The sequence below is a fragment of the Nematolebias whitei genome, chromosome 5, assembly GCF_014905685.2.
Source record: "Nematolebias whitei isolate Nwh7 chromosome 5, NemWhi1, whole genome shotgun sequence".
In the NCBI taxonomy this organism is placed as follows: domain Eukaryota; kingdom Metazoa; phylum Chordata; class Actinopteri; order Cyprinodontiformes; family Rivulidae; genus Nematolebias; species Nematolebias whitei.
In genome coordinates, this window is record NC_056502.1 from 20,746,571 (window position 1) to 20,764,067 (window position 17,497).

The 17,497-nt window shown below is 39.1% G+C and overlaps 1 protein-coding gene across 1 annotated transcript; it reads left to right on the forward strand.

Moving 5' to 3' along the window:
* Positions 1 to 662: 662 nt before the first annotated feature.
* On the forward strand, positions 663 to 7,959 carry trip13 (thyroid hormone receptor interactor 13). The gene is made up of 13 exons (XM_037676992.1): positions 663 to 733; positions 1,729 to 1,888; positions 1,995 to 2,121; positions 3,557 to 3,612; positions 3,690 to 3,780; positions 3,858 to 3,930; positions 4,021 to 4,084; positions 4,181 to 4,267; positions 5,857 to 5,963; positions 6,067 to 6,220; positions 7,519 to 7,631; positions 7,715 to 7,784; positions 7,864 to 7,959. The coding sequence occupies exons 1-13, from the start codon at positions 663 to 665 to the stop codon at positions 7,957 to 7,959; spliced, it is 1,269 nt and encodes a 422-aa protein (XP_037532920.1).
* Positions 7,960 to 17,497: the final 9,538 nt, after the last annotated feature.

Genomic DNA, 17,497 nt, shown 5'->3' on the forward strand with positions numbered 1-17,497 from the left:
CTAGCCAAAAAGATTTGATACAAGCTATTGATTTGACAGATGATTTGACAGACGTTGTAAGGTGCGTTTAAATATTTTTAACTTGTTTTTTTATTCATCTAGTTGCAGCTTTGACGATTTACGTATATGAGCTAGTTAGCTAGCGCAGCGGAGTTTTTTTATTTTGTTTTTTTATTTTTTTACTTTATTTAACCATAACAATACAAAACAAAAAGTACCAATTCTTACAATCGAAAGTTACTAAAGGTGACTCATAACATAATGGAAATAAAAGAAATATTGAAGGATAAAATAAAAAAATAAGGCAGTATATGAGGAAATTGAAATTAACCAAGAAACTAAGAAATTTGCCAGCATTTTTTCCTTTTACATATTTTAATGATTTTGCATAGGACTTTAGCTCATTCTTCCAGTGGTTCACATTAGGTTTACATTTGAAAAAAACGACATTTATGAACATAATGTTTAGCTAATATAATCAAATTTATTGATAGCATATTCATTATTTCCAGTCTTATTAATTAATTCAAATTTGATTTCTTTTAAAGTGAGAGTAAGTAGCTGAATCCCTTTGGATGGGATCTAGCGCAGCGGAGTTATAAAACTCGATTTGTGTTGTGTACGTTTCTGAATGATGTTCTTGTCGCTGCAGCAGTACTAAAATGGATGTTGACAGAATGGACGTGGCGACCAAACAAAATATCAACGTGGAGGTCCACGTTAAATCTTTCAGGTGAGTCAAGTGAATGATAGTAAGTAAAACCCACTGGAGATGTTTAATCCCAACAAATTCAAAGTAAAAGTTTCAAACACATCTTTAATCGCATAGCGTACTTTTGAATTATTTTTCAAGTACTAATGGGCTTTTTTAACCTCCATGAGCTATCATTGATACTATTTAGTGCCCTGCCTCTAAAATAAAGTAAAATAAAACACTTGTTGAGAATTTAAACCCCACAGACCACATTTACTTTTTTATTTATATTTTTTAGAAACTTGGATCTAGTACTTAAATTTTTATATTTAATGCCAAAGTATTTGCAACAAAATGAATCATAGTTTCTGGATAAAGATAACACTACAGTAGCTGGTTTGAAAGGGGACTAATGAACAAACTACATGTCCAAGCAGGTGAAATCACAGCAAGTTTGGCACAAGCTTACCAACAAAAAAAAACAAGTTGGTCTAATTTTTTTTACCCTATTAATAGAAAATGAGCATTACTCATAGGTTATAACCTTCATTAATGCTGTAGAAAAGGTTTGTAAGCTCAATCATCCAGGTAGATAAATACAAAAAAAGTTAAATCAGGAAACATTTCTCCCCCCCCCCCCCAAAAAAAAGAAACTGTCCAGATGACCTGATTTAACCTTTTGTGTCTTCCTTAATGCTGTTTTATTTTACAAAACCATTGCCTTTATCTGCTGAGGACAGCTTCTGAATGACAGCTGACTGTGCTACAGAGCTCATTTCATCTCATGCTGAACCTGACGGTGCTTTCTTTAGCCTCCAGTCAGATAGACCTGAAATCATGAAATAACTCAGTCCCCTTACAGCCACCATGCCCAACTCAAAATTTGTAAGAAACTATTTGCCATGTCAATCTACGCAGCAGAGAATTAAGGCAACTTTAAGTCGACCTTGCAGGATGTTGCTAAATAAGTCACTGTTGAAAACCGCTGCTTTAACATACAGTGGGCCATCTGATTTTATCTGTTTCTGTTGCAGCACTGCAAAACTCTCTGAGGTAAAGATGCACGTCCAGGCTCTACTGAATCGCCACAGCATGGTTTTTGGAAACTACAGGTGGACAGAGTTTGATGAGGAGTTCCTGCAGAGGCATGTGGAGTCAGTGGCCATAGTTGATCTGGAGGAAATGATCACACAGGTTAGTCGTTTTGGTCTGTTTTGAGTTTATTTTTAAACAAAGTTTTTTTATAAAAGTGTAATAATTCCACACAGCTGGTTATATATTTATCTTGTTTCTCGTTTAGCCCCTTGATTTAAAGAGCTGCTCAGTCTTCATTCACGTCTTCACTCTGAACGATGAAGGGCCCAGCATGCTCAGTTTAGAGGAGGATGAGGAGCTCTCAGCAGCAAGTCATTGGCTCCTGCCAACAGGTGACTCAGCAAAAATCTTGTTCATGTTTAAAGTGTATTATGTGTAGGATTAGAGTTTTTTGTATTAAAAGCACCCCGTCTGTTAGAGAGAGGTCACTGAACTAACATTTACTTGATCCATGAGGGAAAAGAGGCTGCGTACCAATCCAAATGGCATCTTTATGCTATCTGTATTTGGATGCTCAGTGTTTTGTAATTTGTCATTTTATTTGGCCAAAACACTGACGGTGTGGAACATTGTCAAGCTCAGAGGAAGAGACGGGTAGAACAAAAAGATCACGGGACAACTAAATACAGACTTCTTTAAAATAAAATCCATATACACAAATAAAACAAAATGATATGAATAATAAGGTGTAGGTTGGTTGAACCATGGTAGTTTATAACAAACAAATGCTTCAGTTATTTAATTTCCACAAATCTTTCTCAAGTGTAAGCACATGCAAATAAAAACATCTAAATCTAATCTGAAGCCTGACACGTGATATCTACACCTCACCCTTTTCAGGAATGAATTTCTTTATTATTATTTTGTACTAATTTAGATGGTTTTTTTTCATCATCAAAGGAGTGCTGAAACCAGTTCAGATGTTAGTTTTGCTTGTTTTTCTTTCTCTGCTTTTATTAAGATCTTTTATTTTAAGCTATTTTTTCCACAAACATCATTCCTTTTTTTTTGTCGTGATTTAGAGGACACGATCCAGAAACAAGTCAGTTTTAACCTTAGTTATTATTATTATTATTATTGTTATTATTATTATTATTATTATCCAGTCTCAAAAATCTTCCCAATCGATAAAATTTGATGCGGTGTGAACACTGGGTGCCCAACAAGCTGCTTTGTTTACACATTTTTATTGTCTTTTTTTGTGTTTTATGGAAACTGGATTTGTAATTGTTCTAAAGGCATTTGATGCAAAGTCATGAAGACTGGTAAAAAAAAAAAAAAAAAAATCCCCACATTTGTTTTCAAGGTTTTTTATTGTCATTCGCATCATATGTGGTACATGAGGTGGAACAAAATTGTGTACTCGACGTCCCAGTTACACCCAAATATAGCAAAAATATTAAGTATAATAAAGATACAGTATATAAAGATCTAATATATATGCTAAACAATAATAATATAATGTTATTTTTCACATATCAACAGTTAATGTGTCCATAAAGTCAAACTTTGTAAGCAAAACTTGTGAACGACTGCCAGTCACCATGTGTGTTTGTTTACCAATGGAAACGGTTGCAGTGATTAGAAATAGAACAATCAAAACTTGAAATATGTGGCTTCATCACAAGAACTCATAAGAGCTGTAAATATTTTTAAGATCACGATCAAACAAGAACTAGAACCAGGTCAAAGGAAAAACACTTTTTGTGCTTCAGCTCATTAAGATGTGACCACCTCTGAAAAAAAACCTCTTCTCTTTTGAAACAGCCGAATTTCACGGGATCTGGGAAAGTCTTGTTTACGAGACTGGAGTGAAAACCAAGGTGAAGTAACGACGAACAGCTGCAGATGGATCGCCATCAGGCTGGCTTAATTTGACGGTGTGCATGTTTTCCTTCAGCTCCTGGATTATGTGACGACAACGATGTACTTCTCGGACAAAAACGTTGACAACAACCTGATTTCGTGGAACCGTGTCGTGCTGCTTCACGGTAAATGAAAAGTTTTGGTCGACTGAGATCCTGCCAGATAACGAGTTTAAACAATTTATCTCTCCGCTCTCATTTAGGACCCCCGGGCACGGGGAAAACATCGCTGTGCAAAGCTCTCGCCCAGAAACTGTCAATCAGACTGTCGAATCGGTAAGACGGTATTCATTTCAGAGCATCGTCGACTTCGGCTTCAACTCCAGCGGCTCTTTTCATCTCGCAGTTCATTCTTTACCCCTGCAGGTATTCGTACGGGCAGTTTGTGGAGATAAACAGTCACAGTTTGTTCTCAAAGTGGTTTTCAGAGGTAAACCTTTTTTGGTTTTCTTTTCTGTAACAAATAAATTAGCCGGAGGTTGTCTTGGCTGATTTTCTCTCTTTTGATCTTGTCTTTTTGTTGCAGAGCGGTAAGCTGGTCACAAAGATGTTCCAGAAGATCCAGCAGCTGATCGTTGACAAAGACGCTCTCGTGTTTGTTCTGATTGATGAGGTCTGGTCTCATTTAGGAGTAAACAAAAAACACTTTAAATCTATTCAGTGCAATGTTGTAGATCAGGGGTGCCCAGTACATCGATCGCGATCTACCGGTTGATCGCAAAGGCTTCATGGGTAGATCACATGGCATTAAAAAAAATAGAAGTTAGCCTAACATCCTTCCTCACTATGAAATTTGTCTCTTGATTGACATACAGTGCAGCCAGTCACAGCCCTCATTCTCTCAAACCAGGTCTCAGAGTGGAAAATTTTGGGGGAACCTCCCATTGAAGTGTAAAATGCTCCGCAAGTGTGAAGTCGCACATGTGCACTACACGCAGCTGCAATCTAAAGTTTTTCTGCACTAGCAACAGTTATAATAAATGGCAAAGAGCAGAGTGATTTTTGTGCTACTCCCCCTTTTTCATCATGTAGAAGCAAAACTAATAAAATCCAGTGTCCAAAGAGACGTTGGTGTGTTCACAAGTTTAGACAACTGTCGTTCAGACACTGCATGCACAGTGAATGCAACTGAGCCCTGCATCAGTGTTGCCAGATAAATTTAAAACATCTTATTTACCTCCTTTTCTGTGCACATGTTCAACAAACACAACACACACCTCCTCTTAGGCCCTGTTTACATACACGACAACGATCACATGAAAACAGAATTTTTTCCCCCATTTCTATTAACACATTTATATGAAAACATTTTAATTACAATCTCTGATTTACACAATTACACAGCAATGGTAGATGTGGAAACAGTGTAGTTCCTCCACCGCACCACTAGTTGGTGCTATGTTCTTTGAAACTTGAAACGCTAAGTTTGCAATGTGCAAGCTTTAAAAAAAGCCTTTTATTTAATATTCGATTGTTTAAGTAAAGGGATAGAAAATATGCACTGTGTTGGAGAGCCGTAGTTCGATTTATAAGTCAGTAGCACAAACAATACTCTGGTATCTGCCATTGTCGATAGTTTCTTCTTCGGTGGATTATAGGAAAAAGTTATGCTTTACGTCATACTGTGCATGTGCCAGGGATTCCCTGACAGAAAATACCTTTTTTTTTTTTTTTTTTTTTCTGTTTACACGACAATGGGACGTTTTTGAAACATTGCACTCAGGAGCCTGTTTTCAAATTGTGCAGTTGTCAGAGAAAACATTTGCTATTTTTGTGTAAATGAACAGAACAAACGCAATGAAACTCTGCCATTTTCACCAGAAATTGTTCTCGTATAAACAGGGCCTTAGAATATCTTTACTCAGCACATATGACAGTTTAGGTCAAAATACTATCATTTTAAAGCGACAGTACTATAGTTAATAATTTCTTATCTGGCAACCCGACTGACATGGAAACTACAGCGTTTTTCATGTAAACCCACTCATTTTTTGTTTATTACCCATAATAAACGTTGAAAACCCACTACAGTTTCCAGAGGTTGTTCTCGTGTGAACAGGTAGATAGATCACTTTGACTTGGTCATTTTAAAATTAGCTTACATGATGAAAAAGTGTGGACACCCCTGTTTTAGATGGATGAAAAGTCTCTTGTCCACGTGTGTGGTGTAAACCGTAGCTGTTTTGTGATGAATTCCTGTAGGTGGAGAGTCTGACGGCAGCGAGGAACGCCTGTCAGGCAGGAACAGAGCCTTCTGACGCCATTCGAGTGGTCAACTCCGTCCTCACTCAGCTGGATCAGATCAAACAGTCAGAAACCAGAACGTTACTATAATGCGGTATAATTTGCCCCAAACGTACATTTACAGACCTTGTTTCTTTTTGCTTTGCGACTCGGGGTTTATTTATGCAGGCATTCCAACGTGGTCATCCTGACAACGTCCAACGTGACAGAGAAGATCGACTTGGCGTTTGTGGACAGAGCAGACATCAAGCAGTACATCGGACCTCCGTCGGAAAAAGGCATCTATAACATCTACCTCTCGTGTCTCGAGGAGCTGATGAAGGTGACCCGCTTGTTCGCCAACAATAACTTTTTACAACACTGGCTCAAATGTCTTTATAAGAAAAACTGAAGTGTTTCTTCCTCAAACTCCGCTGGGAACTCAGTTTTACTGTCTTGATGCAACAGAATTATAGAGGACATGATGTTTATGTTGGTGCTAAAAACAAATGGACTCGGCCTCCGGGGCGTCTTTTATTGGTTTGCAGACACGACATGTTTTAAGCCTCAGCTCTTTGTTGTCACGTTTATTTAAAGCAGTGGAAGGGCTGCGTCTCAGCCGGACGCCTGAAAAACAATTTGGGGACTTCACAATAAAAAAAATAGAAGTGTGAAATAGGAGTTTTACTGAAGACAGATGTCGTTTTTTTTACCTTTTGTTGGTTGTTAGTTTTAAGACACGTTGGCTTCATGTTTTCGCGTTTTCATAAAGTCCCTGGAGATGCTCTGAAGTGACACCAAGTTGTTTGTGAACCTTTGAGAGTTTGTTGGTGGAGATTCTTCGTTGCGCAGGACACTGTAATCCTAGAACGTTGTATCAGGAATTTTTGACTGTTTTGTCTTTTATTCTAGGAGCTTTCTGAGAGATGTTAGTTTTGCTTTTGCAGCTGTAGTTTGTTGGAGTTTGAGGTTTTGGTAAAGGCTTTGAAACAAAACCGTGACACGTGGTCAGCAAGCTAAGGATCAGGACAAATCAATGAGATGGACTAAAAGCTGATCATATGTTAGTTTTCTATGGTTGATGTTTATGATTTAATGAAATATGTGACCTGTGCTGGTAAAATGAGTCACAATGTGAATTTTTTTTCAGTACAGAGTTCATATTATTTTTAAATTCTCCATCTCAAAAGCTTCAAAATAATGCGTAGTTGTTTGAAATTTGGTGATTTATCACCTGACCTGAAAGGAGCATAACAAGCTGAAAGTTTCAGAAAGAAGTTAAAGAAGCACAAAATACTTGTCTCAAACCAAAAGGGCCGGTTTCAATAAGTACAATAACTCAGGTCAAACACGTGACATGTTTTCTTGGCTGCAGGTTCATTTAACGTTTTCTGTTGCTCTTTCCACGTCCAAATCAAAGATTGCTGAATAATAAAACAAACCAGATGTTCTTGACCTCAAACATGACCACCTGTCACGACAAGTCTGCACTAAAGTATGGCAGGTTTTTAAGCAAAACGAGAGGCGATACAAAATATTTAACATTTAAAATATCTAGAGGGCCAGATGTGATGTTATCAAGGCCCCAGGCCTGGAGTTTGACACATGCGGTCTAATGAGTCTGCTTCATGCTCCATCCAGTGTCAGATCGTTTACCCCCGGCAGCAGCTGTTCACCATGTACGAGCTGGAGACGATGGGCTTCGCTGACAGCGAGGTGTCCGAGCACAGTCTGAGGCTGAGGGCCATCGCTCAGTGAGTAGACCGACCAGCGTCAGCACGAGCCAAACAACCAGAGTTTAACGCTCCCTTCCATTGTCGCTTTCTTTGAACTCCAGGAAAAGCAAAGGTTTGAGCGGAAGAGCACTCCGGAAGTTACCATTTCTAGCTCATGCACTTTTCGTAAAGGTACGCTTTGAGTTTTAGTTTGTCGTGAAAACAAAGAGAAATGTTGTTTTTAAAACGCTTTCTTTTTGTTTGTCTCCAGACACCAACGGTAAGCCTCAAGGGTTTTCTGGACGCCATGAGCCGAACGGTGGAGAAACAGAAGGAGGAAAATAACGATCTGATCAACTACGTGTGAAACTAAAAGACACCTGGAAGGTGACACGATCGTGAGCCGTCAGTCTCACAGCCCTAACATCTTCAAGGTTGACGAGTTCATTTGCGAGTTCTGGTTTTAACAGATACGTTCTGTACAGCCACAGTCTTTATTCAGGTCATTTAGTTCCTCACGCTTGAATATTTCTGTGGTGTTAACTCGGTTGTTTTTGTTGTCAGGTTCACTGATGTCCTTTGTTTTAAACAGCTTTAACTAGAACGTGCCTGCTTTTGAATTAAAGCAAACTTCTGATTTTTGTTTCATAATTTATTCTCATCGCTTCACTTGGTCTTAACATGTACGCACTCTGGTGCTAGCCTTGGAAAACTAAACACGTTTCTTTGAAAATAAAGAAAAATTTAAATTTGGATCAGTTTTAAACATTGCTTCAAATTAATAAGAACAATTCTACCTGACGGATGGATAACAGGATAAACTGGCTGATTTTGCTTATGCATGTTACTGCATTAAATTTAAAAAGGCAATTTAACCCTTAACATGCTGTTTGTTTTCATAAACTGTTTATGCAGGTTTGCTTTTTTTTTTACAGTTCTCGTCAGCAGTTCTGTATTTTTCTCCTTTTGAAAAATTGATTTAGTTTAAAACGATGTAAATAAACGGTCATGTTTTTGTGACCTTTGCAGATTTGTATCTTTTAGCATGTTGAAGCCACCACTGGGTGGTGCACAGACCCTGGCTGTCTGGTTCCAGAGGGCGAAGCTGGTTTTTCTGACATCTTTTATGAGTTTTGTGATAAACGCAGTGAGGGCAATGAGTCAAAACTGCAACAACAATAAAAACTGATTGCAGCTGAACTTGTGCCCTCGTCTGTAATCCATTTTGGTTGTTTACTCAAAAGTTGGGCAGCTATAGCTTTGCAGAACAAGAAGTGAAAAGTTTGCAGTTATGAATCTGTCCAGATCTTTTTTTTTTTTAAATATATATAAAATTCAGGCCTCTGTTAAACCCTTCAAATTAAAGACCTGGCATTCCTTTATGTTATCGCCCACCGCCTTCCATTGTAGACGTTAAGACAAAGGTTAACTTGTGCTGAAAGTGCACTTGTTCATGAGATCACACTCGGGTTGTGTGTTGAAAATGACTCTCGGCTACTACCACACCAAATGTTAGCTCAATGTCTATAAAGGTATTTGTGTTATAAACGTTTGTGTGCTGGATAATGTTGGTTAGCTGTGGCAGTCATCTTGAAATGGATTAGCTCCAAAAGATTTTATTTTGTAGAGCGGTTACTTTCTGAAAGTTTTGTTAAATCTTGTCCAGTGGTTCATGAGATATTTTGCTAACAGGCAAGGTGAACTCAAAACACTTATTGCTAAAATTTAAAGCAAATATCTCACACAAAGCGTAGCACTTAATGTATATGTTGAAATGAAGTCTCAGCTACAAACACACAGAATTTCAGCTCAATTTGTATAAAAATAACAAAGTTACAGCCACTTTTCTGTTTGCTAAGGTTGATTAGCTGCGGTGGCCATCTTGAATTGGGTTAACTCCAAAAGTTGATCAGTTGTAGATGTGCATCCAGTCATTACTTCCTACAAGTTTAATTCAAATCAATTCAGTGTTTCACGAGATATTTTGCAACATTATCTTGTCCTATCTGTTGTATGAAGTTCGAGTGGTGTCCACAGTTTGCACGAACAGACGCGTTTGTTCGAAGCTGTTCTGTAAGCGCTCTGCAGATTTGCATGTCGGCTTTAAACAATCGGCTTTTTGTTTGTCTGCGGTGCATTTTCATCCTGTGGGCAAAGAGGAGCATAAATACATCTTTATCCACGTCTCAGACACAGTTTGATGGCTGCAGACTTTCTGAGAAATCATTTCTTAAGGTTATTAAACCTTCCTGTCATTCAGACGAAGCAAAAGATTTATTAAGTTTTCAAACCCAAGTGGATTTCCCCCTCGCTCTGAAGCACGTCATTTAGGGCCTCCGGCTGTACAGAAGTTGTCTTATTACACCTAATTGTTTGGCGCCCACAAGTTCCATGTGTCCAAAAAGTTTTTAATGTGACAGAAATCACATGAAGAAGTCTGACTTTAATGTGACGGAGGAGCAAAGAGGGCAGATGGAGTGAAAGAGAACTGGTAAATAAAACCATAATTGCTCTGTCTGGAGGCTCTTTTTCTCTTTTTTCTTCTTCCGACTGTAGTCCGTCCAAACTCCGGCAGCTGTTAAAAAGCAATCAAGCCAAAGAAGGGAGAAAAGTGAAAAGCCTTATTGTTGGGGGGGGGTTATCACCGCTTCGAGCAGCTTTAACATGTCAGAAAAGTCCAAACACAACAGTGTGGTGTTTATCCTTTCATCTGCTCAGGTACGCTGCTGAAAGCTGTGGAAAATCCTCCGCACACTCAAACGGTGACTTACAGCCATGTCAGCAGGGAACTTTGTTGCCAGTTGCTAAAAGGCAAATGAGGACAATTGTGGTCTTGGCTGTGTCTGTTAGCAAAATATCTCATGAACCACTGAACAACTTTTTAGTTAAACTTGCAGCAAGTAATTGTTGGATGCACGTCTTTAACTATTTAACGTTTGGAGTCAGTGCAGCTGAAGCTGGTCACAGCCAACTGACATTAAAGACGTAAAAATGGCTACAACTCCTGCAGCTGCTGAGCTAAAGATTTTCAGTGGGGCAGTGATCAGAAGGTTGCCAGTTCGACTGTCCGGACCGACATCAAAAATGTGGGTGGAAACGGTGAAACACCTGCACCTGCCTCCACCCTCGTGCCCCACTCAGGGCCCTTAACCCCCACCATCTGCTCCCCCGGGTGCCCTTGATGGCACCTTCCTGCTCCACACAGAGCGCTGTGGTAGCGTCAGGATGGGCATCCGGCGTAAAAACGATTGTCAAGTCTTCATGGGAGTTGTTTACTGTGGCGACTCCTGAAGAAGGGAGCAGCCGAAAGAAGAAGAAGGTAGCTGAGAGTGATCCCCAACTCGTACTCTGAGCGCTAACAGATTGTTTGTTTAAAAGTAAATGTCTTATGAACAACTGGAATAATTTTATTGAAACTTTTTAAAACATTTCTCGGATGTACATCGACAACTGATTTACTTTTGGAGTCAGTCAAGTCCAAGATGGCTGCCATAGCTAATCGATCTTTGCAAACAAAAATGCACCAAACTCAGCCAATTTTACAGATATCAAGGCAAATCTAGAGAAACTGCATTTCCTGAGAAAATGCATTGTGAATGCCTATTGCAGAAGAACTTGATGGAAAAACAGCTGAAGTTGGCCAAAAAAAAAAAAATGCTGAAATGGAAGAACAAGCCTAATTTAGCAGAAGAAAGCAGAAAGGACACATATTTACTGAATTAGATTTAAATGGACAGAAGTGAACACAAAATTTTGGAAATTTGCAAAAAAAAAAAAAGAAGCTGAAATTAGCACACAAAAAAAATCAAACAGCTGAAAAAGCAGAAAGAAGATTAAGCTACCTGAAGGAAGCAGAAAAAGCTGAAATGAGCTAAAAAAAAAAAAAAGACTCATCTGAAAAAGCTAAAAACAGCATCTAAAAGGCTAATAGTAGCTGAAAGGGCAGAAAAAGCTGAAATTAGCATAAAGAAGTTAATTACGGTACGCTGAAAGAATCAGAAATGAGCACAAAATAGTGGAAAGCATCTGAAAAAGCTGAAATAAGCATAAACAGACAAAAAAGTAGCTAAAAAGGCAGAAAGAAGCTTAAATTACCAGAAGGAAGTGGAGAGAGCTTTTTTTTTAGAATTAGGCTGAAAAAGTTGAAAGGAGTGCAAAAAAAAAGCAGAATTAACTGAAAAGGCTAAAATTAGCATAAAAAGCTAAACAATAACTTATTTAGCTTTAAAAGCTAAATAATAATAAAATAATGCTATTATTTAGCTTTAAAAGCTAAATAGAAGCAGAAATAAGCTGAAATGAGCATAACAAGTTGATATTTGCAAAAGGAAGTTAGAAAAAGCACAAAAATTTAGTTAGCAGAAATAATCTGAACAGAGCACAAAACTGCTGAAAGTAGCTGGAAAAAAGTTTAAATCTGCACAAAGAAGCTGAAAGAAGCTGAAGCAGAACAAAATGAAAGGAGCAGTAAAAGTTTGTAAACAGATCTAAAGATATGGAGTTCAAATGAGCTCAATTAATTTCTTATGAGAAAAAAGTTTCAGAAAAGGCTAAATATTTTTGAAATATGCCGAAAAACATACGGAAGCAAAATGGATCACAATAGTGTGGAAGCTTCAGAAGTGTTCACACTATTCGACATGGTAGCTGAGAGTCGTACCTATCATATACTTCAAGCGTGGCACATTGCACAAGATGTTTGTTCAAAACTTTAGCATCAGCTGTTGGAGTTAACCCTGTTGGTTCATTAACAAAATACCTCGTGAACCACTGAAGGGATTTTATTGAAACATTCAGGAAATCATCATAAACTTCCACAGCTGATGAACTTTGTGAGTCAAACCAATTCAAGATGGTCGCCACAGCTAGTCCACATGAGCCAACGCAGCAATGCCTTTAGTAACTTTTAACACTATTTAGCTCAAATTCGATGAGGTAGTAAGTGGTACACGTACATGGCAGCACGGTAGCTCAGTGGTTAGCACTGTTGCCTCACAGCAAGAAGGTCCTGGGCTCAATCCCCTGTTGGACTTGGGGTCTTTCTGTGTGGAGTTTGCATGTTCTTCTCGTGCTTGCGTGGGTTTTCTCCGGGTACTCCGGTTTCCTCCCACAGACCAAAAACATACATGTTAGTCTACCGTCAGGTCCAGGCCTCCCTTGCAAAGTAGATCTGTGATCTCTGTGGGATTTGCCTGGTTAAATTAAGGTTAATAAATACGAAAGAGCTTAAAGACCACAGTGCAAAAACTCTTTTATTTTCCTCAGAATTCTGAGATAAAAATCAAAATTCAAGAATTTATTTATCTATTTTTTTTGCACGGGTCCTTACTCCTCGCCCGTATGAGAGTCGTTCCAAACTTCAACTCTTTGATTTTGACATCTTGCAATTGTTGTCGACATTAATTAAAAGAGTATTTTCAAGGTGTGACCAAAAATGGTTACAGCTCCGTCGTTTCACAAACGTGATCTTGGGCTGAAACTCTGACGTGAGAGGCCGCGGGCGACATGCATCCCTTCAAGAAATGCTCGGCCTTTAATTTAAACGAGCTACGTTACGAGTCTCGGTTTGAAACTTGAACTCTGCGTCGGGTTCAGTCAAGTTCAGAAGCACCTTTCACTTTTGCTGGCATAATAATGCACATTCTCTGCACAAAACAAAACCATAATGAGCGCCCATAAAACCTGAACTGTCTGGGTTTTTCCAGTTCATCATCTGCACAGCAGCCTTTGATCCTGAACCAGGATCCAAACGAACGCAGCTCCTAAAAGACGAGCGCTCATCTCTGTCTCTTTCTGTTCCCAATCAAAACTGCTCTGTCTGTTTCTCAAGTCTGCAGAGGATTGCTGCTCCCCTTTGTGTTTGTCAGCCATTTAGGATGTTATGGGTGAAGGAGAGAAGTGGGGAGGTGTAGGGGGTGGGGGGGCACCTTGTAAAGAAGCAGAATCTTTGGGAGTCAGGGTGCATAAAGAAATGATGATAATTAGGCACAGCAAGAAGGATCAAAGACGACTGATGCAAATGTCTGCTCGTCCTGTCAGCTGCGTGCCGTGATCTGAGCGCCTCGCTTTTTGAGGGGAACCTCGTGCAGCAGACGATTTGACAGGAGGTGGTTCTTAACTGAGCTCTACAGTCATTAAGGTAATGTAACTGGGACACTGTTTTTGCGCGCCCCCCCCCCCCCCCCCCCCCCCCCCCAAAAAAAAAGGGGCCTTCCATAGAACATTTGCTGCTCTGTTTGAATGAAAAGGTAAACAATCACAGGTTTTTAATGCAGTTTCATACAAGCAGCAGGAGCATATAGGAAAAGTTTGTCTGAAACTCAAAACAATGCAAACCTTATGAACGGATATTTTATTCACAGTGGAACATAATAAAATATCAAATGTTTGAAGTGAGAAATAAAAAAAGTTTTTTTTTTTCCACTTCATAGGCCATGTGTTTTTAAACTGGTGCGAGGTGTAGACTGCAGGCAGCCCAGTTCAACACTCTGACCCTTCGACTACAAAGACAAGCTGTTTTAATATTATACAGTGAGGAAAATAAGTATTTGAACACCCTGCGACTTTGCAAGTTCTCCCACTTAAATCATGGCGTGGTCTGAAATTTTCATCTTAGGTGCATGTCCACTGTGAGAGACCTAATGTAAAAAAAAATAATAATAATCCAGAAATCACAATGTATGATTTTTAAAATCATTTATTTGTGCGTTACTGCTGCAAATAAGTATTTGAACACCTGCCAATCAGCAACAGTTCTGATCCTCAAACAAAATTGTAGACCTCCACAAGGCTGGAAAGGGCTATGAGGCAATTGTCAAGCAGCTTGGTGAAAAAAGATCAACTGTTGGAGCAATTATTAGAAAATGGAAGAATCTAAACATGACTGTGAATCTCCCTCGGACTGGGGCTCCATGCAAGATCTCACCTCGTGGCGTATCAATGATCCTAAGAAAGGTGAGGAATCAGCCCAGAACCACACGGGAGGAGCTGCCCAATGACCTGAAGAGAGCTGGCACCACTGTTTCCATGGTTACTGTGGGTAATACACTAAGACGTCATAGTTTAAAATAATGCATGGCACCGAAGGTTCCCCTGCTTAAATCAGCACACGTCCAGGCCCGTCTTAAGTTTGCACATGACCATTTGGATGATCCAGAGGAGTCATGGGAGAAAGTTATGTGTCAGATGAGACCAAAATAGAACTTTTTGGTCTTAATTCCACTCGCTGTGTTTGGAGGACGAAGAATGATGAATACCATCCCAAAACACCATCCTTACTGTGAAGCATGGGGGTGGAAGCATCATGCTTTGGGGGTGTTTTTCTGCACATGGAACAGGACGACTGCACTGTATTAAGGAGAGGATGACCGGGGCCATGTATGGTGAGATTTTGGGGAACAACCTCCTTCCCTCAGTTAGAGCATTGAAGATGGATCAGGGCTGGTTCTTCCACCATGACAATGACCCGAAGCACACAGCCAGGAGAACCAAGGAGTGGCTCCGTAAGAAGCATAAGGTCTGGAGTGGCCTAGCAAGTCTCCAGACCTAAACCCTATAGAAACTCTTTGGAGGGAGCTCAAACTCTGTTTCTCAGTGACAGCCCAGAAACCTGGCTGATCTAGAGAAGATTTACTGCAGTGTGTGCAAACCTGGTGAAAAACTACAGGAAAACTTTGACCTCTGTAATTGCGAACAAAGGCTACTGTACCAAATATCAACATTGATTTTCACAGGTGTTGCAGCAGTAACGCACAAATAAATTATTAAAAAAATCACACATGGTGATTTCTGGATTTTTTTATTTTTAGATTGTGTCTCTCACAGTGGACATGCACCTAAGATGAAAATTTCAGACCCCTCCATGATTTCTAAGTGGGAGAACTTGCAAAGTCACAGAGTGTTCAAATACTTATTTTCCTCACTGCATTTAATATATGGCCATACATTTTAATATGCTTTAATATGAAAGGCCTTCCCTCAGAAAGAAGTAATCCTGTTAGGAACACATGTTTTCTACAACCTGTTTATACTTTTCTGCATCAATACCTCACCAGATGTGTACTAAAATGCTCATGCCATATGCATTAATGTACTCCCATACAATCAGAGAGGCAGGGCTTTATAGGGCGTTTTCCTCTTTAGTAAGGAGGACATGGATCCAAAAAGTTTCACATTTTGATTCATCTGATCACAGAACAGTTTTCCACATCACCTCTGTCCATTTTAACTGACTGGTGGTGCAGAGAAACCAGCAACATTCATTTAATGGTTTTCACAGACAGCTTCTTCTTTGCATGATAGAGCTTTAAGCAGGATTTATAGATGGCACAACAAGCTGTGTTTACAGTTAGTTATGAAAGGGTCCCTGAGTCCATGTAGTAAACAGAATCAGACTTTATTCAATGCAGTGCAACCTGAGGGCTCAAGGATCACAAGAATCTGGACTTTCAGCCTCGCCCTTTGAGCTCAGAGATTTCTCCAGATTAAAAAAAAAATAAATCTTCAAATAATATCAGGAACTTTAGATGATAATCAAAGTTTTCAATTTTTGTCCTTTAAGGAACATTGTTGTCAAATAGTTCCACTATTTTTAAATGCAGTTCTTGCAGACTGGTGGGTTCAGCTTCTCTCAAGTGTTTATTTTACAGTCCTCTACTGACCTGTTGCCAGTTAACCTAACCAGTTGCAAAATGCCCCTCCAGCTTTCTTATCTGCGCCATTTACTTTTACTGTCTTCTGTTGCTCCTGTCCCATATATTTTTAGACGCGTTGCTGCTACTAAGTTCAAAATTACCCATTATTTTCCTAAAATTTGTAAAGTTTGTTAGTTTTAATATTTGATATGTTTACCATGCACGTGTGAACATAAGGGTTTTTGAGATTTGCAAATTCACACAATATGATTTGAATTGTGGTTTAAATGCAGCGATTTCAGTGACAGTCTTGGTGAGACCCAAAGATCAGAGCAGCACCTCTCTTGGGTTTGAGCAGTACAGTATTTCTTTCAGACCCGTGAACACGCTCCATTGTTTACCCTGAGCAAAATGTTGGCACAGAAAATTAATATTCATAGCTCTTGGCCTGCTTGTGAGACCAGCCCTGCCTTAACAGCACTGCCAAAGAAAACAAAAAGTGCAGAACAGCTTTTGATGTTTGGTGGGTTGAAGTGCAACGTGTTCTTCCTGATTCTTTGCAATGTTTATCTTTTCCATCTGCTGTGCACTTGACTAAAACAAGAACTGGAATTTAACAGGAACAAGCTTATCAGCATGCACCTAAGGCATTCATGTCAGGATATGCTTTATTATTTATTATTTCACACAATTTCTTTACTATCAATAATTGTACCTTGCCAGAATACATGTGAGGTGACTGGTCTTGCATTTATTTACATGCTAATTTAAAAGGAAATGCTGAACCAAATGACTAAATCAAATAAAGTCGAATAGATAAAAGTTAATAAATAAAAGTAATCGTAATAAACATGTCTGCTTTGTATTAGTGAACCGTGAGAGGAGCTAAACACCAACAGAGGACGCGTTTCTGCTCTCAGTTTTACCTGAGCCGCCAAACCAGAGAGCAGAGGCAAGTGAGAGCAAAACAACCGGAAACACAAAAAGTGGTCTGTCAAAATAAGGCTCAACAGAGTAGGCGTCCAGAAGCATGGCTTTATAGCTAATTACCAATAATTATCATAAAGTATTTTGTCAGTCGAGTCTGAGTGGATGGATCGGACGGCATCTGCAGCCAGTTTCTTAGGATCCACTGTGGGATGGACCTTTACATGAGATCCTTCCTGTCTACAGTCATCAGCATCGATAACATCTCTTAATGAAATGAGGATAACGAGTTACAACAAATAATTTCCCTTTGGGATTAATAAAGTATTTTTTAATTGAATTGAA